Source organism: Mobula birostris, chromosome 3, assembly GCF_030028105.1.
Source record: "Mobula birostris isolate sMobBir1 chromosome 3, sMobBir1.hap1, whole genome shotgun sequence".
Lineage (NCBI taxonomy): Eukaryota > Metazoa > Chordata > Chondrichthyes > Myliobatiformes > Myliobatidae > Mobula > Mobula birostris.
Window position 1 is genome coordinate 206,657,339 of NC_092372.1, and position 14,900 is coordinate 206,672,238.

General features: G+C 37.8%; 1 protein-coding gene across 1 annotated transcript in view; it reads left to right on the forward strand.

The window, feature by feature from the left end:
• The window catches only part of ncapg2 (non-SMC condensin II complex, subunit G2), a 111,123-nt gene that overhangs the window by 81,303 nt on the left and 14,920 nt on the right, over positions 1-14,900 (forward strand). Inside the window, exons 20-24 of the mRNA XM_072252062.1 lie at positions 1,605-1,721; positions 4,475-4,621; positions 6,679-6,778; positions 11,562-11,752; positions 14,449-14,592. Coding sequence (XP_072108163.1) covers positions 1,605-1,721; positions 4,475-4,621; positions 6,679-6,778; positions 11,562-11,752; positions 14,449-14,592 — 699 coding nt within the window. The remainder of the gene's footprint in view (positions 1-1,604; positions 1,722-4,474; positions 4,622-6,678; positions 6,779-11,561; positions 11,753-14,448; positions 14,593-14,900) is intronic.

Here is a 14,900-nt window from a genome sequence, read left to right on the forward strand (position 1 = left end):
GAAGGAATGCAAATTGCACACAATACTCCAAGTGTGGCCAAACCAAAGTTTCATATAGCTACAGCAAGACTTGGAATTAGAATTGGAATTGGTTCATTATTGTCACATTTACCGAGATGCAATGGAAAATTTGTCTTGGGTACTGTTCATACAGATCAAATCATTTATACAATGCATTGAAGAAGAACAAGTTAAAACATTATTAGGATAAAATGCAACAGCTACAGAAAAGGTGCAGTGCAGGTAAATAATAAGGTGAAAGATCATTAATACATAGATTGTGAGATCGAGTACTAGAGAACCACTCAACAGGTCTTAAACAGCTGAGAAGAAGCTATCCGGGACCCTGGTGTTACGTGCTTTCAGGTTTTTGTATCTTCTACCCTTGGAAGAGGAGATAAGAGGGCACGTCTGGGATGGGTGAGGTCTTGGATTATGCTGGCTGCTTTTCTGAGGCAGTTATCGATTTTGTCTGGTTTCCTTATTCTGAAACTCAATACCCTGAGCAATAAATGCAAGCATACTATATGCCTTCTTTCCCACCCTATCTACTTGCTTGGCCTCTTTCATGATCTATGAACTCAGATCCTAAGACCAGTCTATATATCAATGCTTTTAAAGGTCCTGCCATTAACTGTATGTATTTTCCTTGCATTTGACCTTGCAAGATGCAACACCTCACATTTGCTCAGATTAAACTCCTATCTCCCATTTCTCTGCCCATATCTGCCATATCCTTTGATAGCCCTCCACCAGTTCACAACTCCACCATTGTTTTTTGTTGTCAGCAAACTTACTACCCATCTACATTTTCTTCCAAATAATTTATAGAGGCTCCAGCGCTGCTCTCTGTGGAACACCATTGGTCATAGACATTGCCTAAAAAAACCTTGCTATGGGCAAGCGAATCTTGAATCTAAGCCATTATCACTGTGGATCCCTAGCATCTTAATCATGTGGATTTGCCTATCATGAGGACCTTGTCAAATGCCTTATTTAAAGCCCATGTAGAGAATATCCATTCATCATACCTAGTCACCTCTTCAAAAAATACTCAATTGTGTTTATAAGATGTGGAGGCTGTAAATAGAGAGGGAAATGCACAATTATAGTCACTGAAGATGCTATTGTGACTTTAATTAAAATATATCTGGACATTTGTAGCTGGAGTCCTTGCTATATACTTCCCTCCATACCAGAGCAAAATGGATTTTCAAGTTTTTTTTACTGTTAATGCTGTTTATAGACACTGATCTGAGGTAAAGTAGCATTTTCTGACAATCCAATTTGTTTCCCAGAGGTGAAGTAGAGTCAGAAGCAGATTTATTGTCACTGACATAAGATGTAAAATTTATTTTGTGGCAGCAGCACAGTGAGAAAATATAAAAATCTATATCATAACAAATAAATAGTGCAAGAAAAAAGAATAACAATTTAGTGTTTATGGGCTAATCAGAAACCTGATTGCAGAGGGAAAGAAGCTGTTCCTAACTTGTTAACTGGGTTTTCATAACGTTAATTTCCATTTATTATTGAAATCTATTAGTGGCAGTTATTAAGTTGCTTAATTGTTGGTATAATCCTTGAGTTAACTTGTTTTCTAGGAACTCCTGGTTTCCTTTCTGAGTACATCAGAAATGATGCTTCATGATATAAATTTGGATACAGCGCTCAAGGCTTTTAGTTTACATTGTCGATTAACTATCCATTTACATAACAAGGTAAGTGACGTGTATTAATGAAAATTGATTTAGAAGTAAGTTTCTTTTACTAAATCCTGAAGCAAATTTTCCCCTTGAAGATATTCTGAATGTGGTTTCAGCAGTAGGTAATGCAGTCTTAATATAATTTAGTGGGATAACATATCAGTTTCCAGGTGAAATGCTTGAAATATGTTCTAGAAGCTGAAAATACCAGTATTTAATCAGATTTTTGCAAGCATCATCATATGACTCAAACTCTTCAGCTTTTATTTTATTGGTTGCAATGCAGAAGTGTATATTAAAACAGAACAATACAGTGCATATCATTTGGGGGTTAAGCAGCAGGGATGAAGTGGAATTAAAATATGGAAGATAATTTAGCATTTTATTCTAGGTTCAACAAAAATTCAATTAACAATAAAGGCCAGGGAATATCATTCAGAAAAATCGGATAGGATGGATAATCTGTAAAATGCTTATTGTAAAAGCACAGCATTATAAATGATTTTGAACCTACTGTGTGATACCAGTATTTCTGGTGTCCAAGGCCACGCATTTCCTTTTTTGATTGGCAGACATATTTTGCTTTACGCTATTTAGTCTTGATTGTTGCAAACCCAGGCACTACATTTCATTTCTTTATCAAGTAAAATTTCATGACCAAAAAAACTGCAAAAATCTCAGCAGATGAAGCAACATCTGTGAAAAAAGAAAGAAAACTTTCAAACTGAAGACCTTTAATGAGATCTGAAAAAGGGAAAAAGCCAGTTAATTTTGATTGAGCAGGATATGGGGAGGACAATGGGTGAACAAAGGGAACATCCGTCAGAGGGTGAAACACTGCCGATATTAAATGGGTATTTAAGATCCTTTGGTACTACCAACTGCAAACTTTATGTAAATAGCAAGGTTCCAACTAATGTTAGGCTACTTGTGTTGATCAGTGCCATGGATAATTTGTTGTTATTTATTACAGTAAGTCTCTGTCCCACAGAAGATTTATGATATTCTTTCTCCGCTCTAATTCTGTTCTTCAGTCTTAGGAATCAAGTTTAATATCACCGTCATATGTTGTGAAATTTGCAGTACGTTACAAGGCATAATAATAAATACTGTGAATTGCAGTAATAAAGTTAAAATAAATAAGTAGTGCAAAAAAAAGCAGTGAGTTAGTGTTCATGGGTTCAAAGTCCATTCAGAAATCTGATGGCAAAGGGAAAGAAGCTGCTTCTGAATCATTGAGTGTGTGCCGTCAGGCTCCTGTACCTCCTCCCTGATGGTAGCAATTGGAAGAGGGCATATCCTCGGCGATGGGGGGTCCTTAATGATGGATGCTGCCTTTTTGAGGCACCGCTTCTTTGAAGATGTCCTGGATGCTGGGGAGACTAGCACCCATGATGGAGCTGACCGAGTTCACAACACTCTGCAGCTTATTTTGATCCTGCACTGTGACCCCCTCCCCCTTATGTTAGAATGCTATCCACAGTACATCTGTAGACATTTGTGAGTGTCTTTGGTGACATAACAAATCTCCTCAAGCTCCTAATGAAATAGAGCCATTGTCCTGCCTCCTTTATAACTGCATCAATACGTTGGGCCCAGGATAGGTCCTCAGAGATGTTATTGAATTAGTTGCCAAAGGTCCTTTATTTAATTCTTCAAATTATATGGAATTTGTTAAGGACAAGTACTTTCTTATAAATAGAAGGAATTCTGCAGATGCTGGAAATCCAAAATTACACACACAAAGTAATGGAATGCATTCTGCCTGACCTGCTGAGTTCCCCCCACATTTTGTGTGTACTCTAATACACTCCAAGTTTATCGGGTTCATAGTTAACAGAAACCAAATCATAATGAGCGAGATCACTCTGTTAACTATCTCATGGATTTGATAGCAAATTGTCAACTCTCTCTAGCCTAAGTGCCAGCCTGTTTCTGTGCATCTGACCTCGACTATCACTGGACTCAGCTATGAGTATAAGGCTGGTTTCACTGCATTGAAGGGGCAAATTTACTTCACAACTGGCCCCATAGGTCCATGTTACCCTAGGTGATGCTTCTGGTGCGGTCTCATTCATTTGAATAGAGTTACCAGTAGCAGTCCAGGAGATACATGGCTGGTCTGTTGTCTTTAAGTAAATCAATGTTAACATGATTTCTTCTTGAGTATCGTTAAAAAATATTTCCATTGTTTTGAAATGGTGGAAAGGTTCTTCTTCCAGCTAGAGTTGTCATGAGGATTTTTGTACATCGTTGCAGCTGAGTCTGGTTGCTGGCTTGAAATCTTATTATAATTTGTGCCAATGCAATAGCAAAAGTTAAGTGTGTGACCACAATAAGGATAGCAAGAGATGGATATTGATGGTGATTAGGGTGAAATAACAAATTTGAGGCATTAGCCGGGTTGAATAGGATACGGTCCATAATTTTGAATAGTAGAACAAATAAAGTACATATCAAAATGTTGACCTGATTGCCCAATGTAAATGGGAATGTTATAGCTATAGTGCATTGTATTCTTTAACAGGCAATTGAGGTTTTTTAATGGTAATGCAATTTTATCCACAGTTAAAATCGTGTGCTTGTGAAATTTATATCCATTTGTTTTTTCAATATCTTAGAGGTTGTGAATTTTAAGTTAAAAGAATTATAGTTTTCAAAAGTTGTTTAGTTGTATATTTGTATTTTAACAGTATTTTAAAATGTTAACTTCTGTTGCAGATCTTTTTAGCTCTAGACCTCACTTGTTTTCTAATTATTATTTCCAGATCTCTGCAGAAGATAGAAATTATCTTTTGATTCTTGAAGATAATGCAAGCTGGATTGATGAGAAAGTATTGCAGTTCATGCATATTCCAGGAAAGGAGATGGAGGTGTCAGAGCACCAAAGTCAGGTTGCAAAACAAGTGGTTGATGTAAGTTTGCCATTGTGAATTAGCAGAAATTAGTTTTATTTATTTTACATTGATTTCAATCTGGTATAATGCTGAAGGGTAGGTCAGATACACAGATGCTGATATTCAGTGCATCTAGCTGATGTTTCTCAACTGAATTGCCAGTTAGCTGTCAATGTGAATCCATTATTTTCAATTCTCCTGATCAGTGAATGCTGTGCATCAAAGTTGATGTGTATCTCAGAAATTATTAATCAATAAGTTAAAGATTTGGTCATTTATGTTTAAGATATGAAGACTCATTACAACAAAAAAGTTTATCACTGGTTTTTTCCCTTGGGCATTATAATCTATAAACTCCATAGATTTTTAAAATAAGATTTTAAGCTAAAGCCTCCACCACTCTTCCAAGCTGATGTCAAAGAGTCAACGTACAAAATAGACTTCTGGAAGTTAATAAGAGATGCCCAGGATGTCACTTGAGGAATTGAAAGGTGACTTAATTGAATATAGTGTCCTGAGGTACTTAGACCAGATGGATAGGCATAGAATCTTCCTTCTTGTAGGTGACTATGAGCTGAAATCACTGTTCAAAATTTAAATGCAGAGCTGTCCATTTATGGGATCATAAGACATCAGAGGAGAATTTGGCCCATCAAGTCTTCTCTGCCATTCAATCATGGCTGATCCTTTTTTCTCCCTCCTCAGCCCCACTCCCCGACCTTCTCCCCGTAACCTTTGATGCCATGTCGAATCAAGACCTATCAAGCTCTGTTTTAAATACACCCAATGACCTGGCCTCCGCAGATGCCTGTGGTAACAAATTCCGCATATTTTCCACCCTTTGGCTAAAGAGGTGTCTCCACATCTCTGTTTTAAATGGATGCCTTTCTATCCTGAGGCTGTGCCCTCTTGTCCTAGATTTTCCCCACCATGGGAAACTTCCTTTCCACATCTACTCTGTCTAAGCCTTTCAATATTCAAAAGGTTTCAATGAGATCTCCCCGCCCCTGCATCCTTCTAAATTCCAGCGAGTACAGATCCAGAGCCACCAAATGTTCCTCGTATGATAACCCTTTAATTCTTGGAATCATCTTTGTGAACCTCCTCTGACCCCTCTCCAATGCCAGCACATCCTTTCTTTGATGAGGAGCCCAAAACTGTTCACAATACTCAAGGTGAGGCCTCACCAGTGCCTTATAAAGCTTCAGCATCACATCCCTGCTCTTGTATTCTAGACCTTTTGAAATGAATGCTAATTGCATTTGCCTTCCTCACCACTGACTTTATGTCAGAGATGAGACTTTTTTTTCTTTAAGGGTTGTGTGTCATTGAATTCTGTTCCTCAACATAGATGAATTTTGTACATTCTTAATGTAGAGTTAGATTTCTGAAAAACAGGGTAAAAGGTTACTGGGTATAGGTTGGAATGTAACATTGATTCTGTAGTCAAGACTATTGAATATGATATTAGGTTTGAGGGGTTGTCCCCTTCTGCTAATTTGTATGTTCTTATTTGGATTGTTGGATGTGGTAATACTGTAGGCACACTCTTTGCCTCAGGCAGGGGGAAGGAGGCAGGATTGGTGGAAGACAGACTAGCATCTAGGAGATGAGGGTGAATGAAGCTACAGCAGAAGGATAACAAAAGGCAGTGAGGTGATGCTGAGGACATGTGGACATTCATAGGGCAATAAATCACTAGAGGGAATTGTAGGGAGAATTATTTTTCTCTTTCAGTTTTCTCTAAGGTCAGAATTATTTTAGTTTCCCATGTATATTAATTGTTGAACCTCAACTCCGTAAGTATTCTTTATCCATTATGAAGACGTAACTTATTAGTAGCCCCAGATATGCTTTGAATTCTTTTACTTTACAGTCTTGTTTAAATCATAGTCTATGGGTGATTTTCATTCCTAGTTTTCTCTTTTTTAAAAAAAACATTTTTATGATAAATAATTTAAATAATGCTGGCAAATACATATATCTAAAGATGAAAGTTCCTTTTTATTTCTTTCCTGATATTTGCAAATTGAATAGAATTGTAGGAATACCAATCATATTTTTCCTTTATTTAGATGTACCTCTCGGTCTGCAAGGATATTGTTATGGTGGGTGCCTCTGATAGGAAATTCCAGGCTCAGTTGCTGGGATTTGCTGTTGCTGTGATGAACACAGGTAATATGTTTATAACTCCTTTCTTTGTTTCTTTATCACTTCCAGTTCATGTGTCACAGTTTGATCATTCTCATAATAAGGGTAATGTCTGGACTGTTGAGCACCTAGAGATGCTCTGAGGTAATTATCAATAATAAGAATATACATCAGTAACAAGGAAGGGAGCAGTCATCTTTGCTCTTTATATTCCTATTGCAATCTGACCATTCCCTGAGTTCTTCTCCCAAAATCAATTACGTAATCTAGGAGAATCAAAGAAGAATTTTCAATAAACCAATGAGTAATTTAAGTAGCAAGAAGTTCTAGAATAACAGAAATTGCAACAAGCATGAATATTAGAAGCATATAGGACTCCACAAAGGATTAGCAACAAATCAATAAAGAAAGCCATCTCTGAAAATCGGCTAAAGGATGGCTGTACTTGGGAGCTGAATGTCCAGGTATATACGGTGTATTGTTATGCTTATTAATTTTGAAACTTAATAAAAAGATTGAAAAAGAAAGAAAGGTGGTGTGGCACTGTGTATAAGAATATTAAATTATTAGAAAGAGATGACATAGGATTGGACGGTGTAGAGTCTCTATGGGTTGAGTTAAGAAATGACAAGGGTAAAAGGACCCTTAGGGCAGTTGTATACAGGCCTCCAACCAGCAGCTGGGATGTGGATTTCAAATTACAGAAGGAGATAGAAAAGGCGTGTCAGAAAGGCAATACCATGATAATCGTTGGAGGTTTTAACATGAAAGTGGATTGGGAAAACCAGGTCAGTACTGGACCTCGAGAGAGAATTTGTAGGATGTCTAAGGGATGGATTTTTAGAACAGCTTATTGTTGAACCCACTAGGGGATCCGCTGTGCTGGATTGGAGGTTCTGCAATGATCCGGAGGTGATAAGAGAGCTTAAGATTTAAGGAACTCTTAGGCAACAGTGATCACAATATGACTGAGTTCACATTGAAATCTGAGAGGGAAAAAATACCATCCAATGTGTCGGTATTTCAATGGAATAAAGGAAATTACAGTGACATGAGAGGGCAACTGACTGAAGTTGGCTGGATAGGGACATTTGCAGGAAGGACAGCAGAGCAGCAATGGCTGGAATTCTTGTGAAAAATGAGGGAAGTGCAAGACAGATATATTCCAAATAAGAAGAAATTTTCAAAGGGAAGAAGGACACTACCATGGCTAACAAGTGAAGTCAGAGCCAAAGTAAAAGCAATAGAGAGGGCATACAAGGAAGCCAGAGCTAGTGGGAAGATAGAGGATTGGGAAGCTTTAAAAAACTTACAGAAGGAAACTAAGAAGATCATTAGGAAGGAAAAGATGAATTATGAAAGGAAGCTGGTGACTAATATCAAAGAAGACACTAAAAATGTCTTTTAAGTATATAAAGGGTAAAACAGAGTCGAGGGTATATATTGGACGAATAGAAAATGATGCTGGAGATATTGTAATGAGAGATGCAGAGATGGCAAAGGCACTGAATGTGTATTTTGCATCAGTCTTCACAATGGAAGCCGTCTGCAGTGTAACGGACATTCAAGAGTGTCGGGGAAGTGAAGCTTGCAGTGAAAATTACAACTGAGAAGCTGCCCAGGAAACTTAATGGTCTGAGGGTGGATAAATCTCCTGGACCTGATGGAATGCACCCTCAGGTTCTGAAGATTGCGGAGACATTAACGATGATCTTTCAAGAATCGACAGATTCTGGCATTGTACCGGATGACTGTAAAATTGCAAATGTTACTCCGCTATTTAAGAAGGGTGGGAGGCAGCAGAAAGGAAACTATAGACCTGTTAGCTTGACATCAGTGGTTGGGAAGTTGTTGGAATCGATTGTTAGGGATGAGATTACGGAGTACCGGGAGGCACGTGACAAGATAGGCCAAAGCCAGCATGGTTTTCCGAAAGGAAAATCCTGCCTGACAAACCTACTGCAATTCTTTGAGGAAATTACAAGCAGGGTAGACAAAGGAGATGCAGTAAAAATGGTGTACTTGGATTTTCAGAAGGCCTTTGACAAGGTGCCGCACATGAGGCTGCTTAGCAAGATAAGAGCCCATGGAATTACAGGGAAGTTACTAGCATGGGTGGAGCATTGGTTGGTCAGCAGAAAACAGTGGGAATAAAGGGATCCTATTCTGGCTGGCTGCCGGTTACCAGTGGAGTTCCACAGGGGTCGGTGTTGGGACTGCTGCTTCTTACAATGTGTGTCAATGATTTGGACTACGGTATTAATGGATTTGTGGCTAAATTTGCTGATGCTACAAAGATAGGTGGAGGAGTGGGTAGTGAGAGACTTGGATAGTTTAGGGGAATGGGCAAAGAAGTGACAAATGAAATACAATGTTAGAAAGTGTATGGTCATGCACTTTGGTGCAAGGAATAAACGGGCAGACTATTATTTAGATGGGGAGAGAATTCAAAATGTAGAAATACAAAGGGACTTGGGAGTCCTTGTGCAAGATACCCTACAGGTTAACCTCCAGGTTGAGTCAGTTGTGAAGAAGGCGAATGCAATGTTGGCATTCATTTCTAGAGGTATAGAATATAAGAGCAGTGGTATGATGTTGAGGCTCTATAAGGCACTTGTGAGACCACACTTGGAGTATTGTGTGCAGTTTTGGGCTCCTTATTTTAGAAAGGATATACTGACATTGGAGAGGGTTCAGACAAGATTCACGAGAATGATTCCAGGAATGAAAGAGTTACCGTATGAGGACCACCTGCCAGCTCTTGGACTGTATTCCCTGGAGTTCAGGAGAATGAGGGGGGATCTCATAGAAGCATTCCAAATGTTAAAAGGCCTGAACAGATTAGATGTGGCAAAGTTATTTCCCATGGTTGGGGAGTCTAGGACAAGGGGGCATGATTTCAGGATTGAAGAACGTCCATTTAGAACAGAGATGTGGAGAAATTACTTTAGTCAGAAGGTGGTAAGTCTGTGGAATTCGTTGCCACGAGTGGCTGTGGAGGCCAAGTCATTTGGTGTATTTCAGGCAGAGATAGATAGGTTCTTGATTAGCCGGGGCATCAAAGAGTATGGGGAGAAGGAAAGGGAGTGGGGATGACTGGAAGAATTAGATCAGCCCATGATTGAATGGCGAAGCAGACTTGATGGGTCGAATGGCCTACTGCTGCTCCTATATCTTATGGTTTTATAAAGGCAAGATGAGAGTAAATTGGCCACAAACATAAAGTACTGTTCGTAATTCTATAGCCATATGAAAAGGAGAGGACTCACAAGGCCAAATGTTCATCATCAACAAGAATTTACAGTGGGAAATTAAACAACTGCTTTGTGTCTCTGAACAGGACTTTAAAAATAATCTGTCAGAAACACCTGAGAATGGCAAGTCCATGAGTGTCAGGTAATGGGATTAAAAAAAAGCAATTGTTTCACATAAAAAAAGTACCCGTGAAGTTGGTAAGTAAAGACCAGTTAGTCCCAAAGACCTGATGATCAAATTCTAGCTCTGAAACAGATGGTTAAGGGGCTAATAAAGGCTACAGTTACCATCTTCCAAAATTCCATAGATTTGAAATTTGTCCTGAGGATTGGAGGTTACAAAAATTGCTGGATAAAACAGATGATGAGAACCAGCTGCTCCTCTTGTTTTCTGCCCAATGAACTCAAATCCCGAGATATTTAAGCAACTAAATTGTGCTGGATTCAGCCTGCCAGCTAGACTCTATCCCTTTTCTCCTTTCCTTCCACATATAGAAAACTGGTATGGATGTGTAGGCCCGTTTGTTCTTGGCCTCCCAATAGACACCAGGCCATTGAGATACAGTGAGAGCTTGCCACTGTCAAAGGCTTTTGAATAGGTTTTAATTGTCTAATAGTTTGACATTTATAAACTATGAAAACAGATCTCAATAACTTTAACATTTTAATGAAAATATATAACAATGCTAAACTAAAAACATAAAAATAAACTGAAGTAGTACAGTTTTCCACTGATTCAGAAACAACACTCAAATGCATGATGTTGCTGTTTGTATGCAACCCTCTGTGATGCACACCTGAGGGGCTGAAAACAAATTGTATCAGATCCTTTCCTTCACCTTGCTGGACTTGGAGTCGTTTGGCAGAAGGTCAGATGGTGCATCATCTAGCCTGTAGTTTATCGTGGACATTTGAAGTTTGGTCAGCATCCAGACTTGCTTTTGAGTCTATTGATATCTGGCAGCTAAGCACAATATGGCCTAATGGTGCCTAAAGGAGAATTTATATATTTATTGACATACACTGTGGATTTGGCCCTTTCAGCCACGCAGCCCAGTAATCCCCCGATTTAATCCTGGCCTAATCAGGGGACAATTTACAATGACCAATTAACCTACATCTTTGAAATATGGGAGAAAACGGAAGCACCGTGTGGTCACGGGGAGAATGTACAAACTCCTTACAGACAGTGATGGGAAATTACTTAGTTTTAAATATCTAAAGTATTTGATTATGTTTAGTTTTAGTGTTTGACCTCTATTATAATATCAACAACATGATTAAAAGAGGAAAAATAGCAATACTTATCACACAGTAAATTACTTCAAAAATTGATTCTTTGAAATTTGAAACTGACTGCTCATTACATTTCATGCAAGTGACTTAGTTTTTATTTGTTTTGTGAATAGCCTTGCGTATGCTTTTGTGTTTCATCATCAATATTAGTTTCTCCAAGTAACCATAATTTGAATTATATTTCCAAATAGCTGTTCTTTCTCAGGATCTTGAATATAAAATGTTTGCTCCTTCCTACCTCTGCTTCATTATTTCAGAAAAAGGAGTCTTCAGTTTGCCATTAGTGATATCCATTCTGAAAGAGATTGCAGTGGACTGCCTGTCTCAGGACATCTGCAACACCAGTGAAAACAGCAAAGAAATACTCAACATTATCCAGAAAGTATTCCATAAAATTTTTGAAAACCTGGCTCGTAGTTCAAAAAAGAACCAGGCAGAAGCTCTGCAGGTATCAATTTATAATGTATTTTATTCTAAGTATTTATTTAGTGACTTAAAACTTAGAAATTGATAATATACTGCAACTATCTGTAAAATTTCAACTTGTTTCTTGGTGTAAGAAGTAAATTTATATTTACAAATTTTGCCATTGTCATTCTTGGCAAAGTAACTATGAAGACAGTAAGGCAATAATAGTCTTGCATTGATGATGCCTTATATGATATCCAACTCAAGATATGCCTAAATACTCAGTAAGAATTAATTGAGTTAAGCTGAAATCTCTTCGAGATAATTGGGTTAATAGAGTTGTTTAGATTGCTCCAATTAATAACTATGAATAGATAAGCTGAGGAAAATTGATAGAAAATGGAGGAAGAGTATATGTATAGTGAGGAGGTGATGATTTTCATTAAAAATCAAAGTTAGCTTCATAAAAATGGAATAAATCATTAGATTTAAATCTGTCTAGACAGTGCCAAAATGAATTGGTGCTATGCAATTGAAAATCTGGTTAAGCCAGGGTAGAGCATTTTTTGTGCACATTTTGGGTTCCTAACTGTGTTTCGGAAAATGTATTGATTGGCAAGAGTTTTTTTTTGCCTTAGCAATACATTTCCAGCACAAATCTCTGAGGGGTAACTTCAACAGAACTGCAGCAGAAAATGTATACATAGTGAAGCCTTCAATGTCTGGAAAATGTCAGTTTTTACTTATAGAATAGACCATTAGACAATGGGACATAGGAGCATAATTAGGCCATTCAGCCCCATTGATTCTGCTCCACCATTCCAAATGGCTGATTTATTATCACATTGAATCCCGTTCACCTGCCTTCCCTCTGTTACCTTTAACACCCTGCTAATCAAGAAGTCAAACTTTTACTAATATTGCTTATTATGTGAAATGCCAAATTATCAAATGCAGCTGAGCTGGATTTGAGAAAAGAAAACAGTCCATGTTAAACTTCAGTAATCACTATTCAAAATTATCAGTTCTTTCTAAGTCATATTACACTTAAAGTTCAATTAATAATAAGTAAATATAAATTTACAAACTTCAGTCATTGCCTTTCTTAGCAAAGTAATAATGAAGACAATAGAGAAGTAATAGTCTTGCACTAATGATGCCTTACATGATGTCCATCTCAAGATATGCCTAAATACTCAATATAATTATATTTTGAACACTGTTTTTGAGTAGCCTAAACGATAAAATGTATATAGAATCCTTGGGGATTATTTGAGGAATGAGACAGTGTCTTACATCTACTAGCTACCATTTAGAAGAGCAACAACATCTGTTGCATAGAACTGCTATCTGCAATTTCCCATTCAAGAATCTCTCAGCTTGGTTTGGAAAAGTGTCATCACAGTCATTCAAAGGTTCATTTTTATATCAGAGAATGTATACAGTATTAAACCTGAAATTCTTACTCTTTACAGACAGCCACAAAAGAAGAAACCCCATAGAAAGTATGATAGAAACATTAAAACCCTGAAGCCCTCCTCCCACTCCCTTTGCACAAGCAGCAGCAGAAACATTGACCCCCCCCCCACCCCCACTTGTGGCAGCAGAGGCATAGACCTCCACAACCCCAACATGGAAGCAACAGCAAAACCCTCCTAAAGAGACTTTGATCCAGAGTCCATAAAAACTACAGTCCATAACCCAGCAATTTGTTATAAGACGTATGAGCAGAATTAGGCCATTTGGTTTATTGAGTCTGCTCCGCCATTTCATCATGGCTAATCCAATTTTCCTCTCAGCCCCAGCCTCATTCTTTCTCCCTGTATCCCTTCATGCCCTGACCAATCAAAAATCTATCAATCTTCACCTTAAATATATGTAAAACTTGGTCTCCGCAGCCACCGGTGGCAGCGAATTCCACAGATTTACCACTTCCTGGGCTAAAGAAATTTCTCCTCCTCTCAGTTCTAAAAGGACACCCCTCTGTTCTAAAGCTGTGTCCTCAGGACCTTGCCCCTCTCACCTTAGGAAACATCCACTCTATCGAGGTCTTTTTAAAATTTGATAGGTTTCAAAGTCACCCCTCAGTCTTCTGAATTATTGAAATGGAAAGATGCCTCTGCTCCCACTTTAATGCAATGGTTCTGTCAGGTGATGTTATGTCTTAGTTTGGAGAAAATCAGAAGTCGAACTTTTGATCCTCGATTTGACTTTGAGAAAAGTTGGGGTTCTTTTGCCCGCTACTATCATTTGATTTGAGTTAATTAAGATGGTTCCCTTCTGACTCTTGTTTAAATGGATTTGAGTTGGCGGATTGATGTTTTTCCTTTATGGAAGCTTGTATGGCGTATAGCTCCGGGATTGTGCTCCCAATGGGTTTTTTTCCCCTTTTATTTTGTTAGTAGGGTTTTTTTGTTTTAGTTAGTAGGGGTTCTTTTTTCCTTCTTTCTTTTTTCCAAAACAAATAGTTTTAACATACAACACACATAAAAGTTGCTGGTGAACGCAGCAGGCCAGGCATTTATTTTTTCTTATTATTATTGATATATTGTTTAGCTTTGTTAATCAGTTATTTGATAATTTAATTTCTCATTGTATATATTGACATGTTGACTTGATTACTTTAATGTATTTTTTTGTTTATCTTCAATAATAATTAATAAAGATTTAAAAATGAAAATGAAGAATTCTTATCTCCACTGGGATGATAGAACTGTTGACACCTTTTTGTTAAAGGTTCTGACATCTATTCAGTTGGCGCTTGGAGAATTCATCAGCACTGTTGAGAACTGGCATGGTGTTCATGAAGCAGTTCATCAAGAGATGTTCTCAACACTTCTGGCTGCAATGCTGGCAGAAACTGTTCATGCTCTAAAAAAGGTGAGCTTAAAGATGGATTTCATTGCTGACATTTCCTTTATCTGATACATCCTTTTGATCATTCAGCCAAATTGTGGCCCATCATGCAATGTTAAATTGTTAAAAAAAATGTTATGTCCTTGGAATATGGTATTAGAAGCTGGTTGATACACTTAGAAAAACTGTTCATTATACTTGAGGCTTCTTGATGGACAACATTATTACTGATTTCTATTTTACCCCCAAGCAACTTAAACTATAATATTGTTTGATAACTGAGAAAGAACTCCAGTGTATGGCACCAGATCAGATGGGTGTTGTGTTTCTCT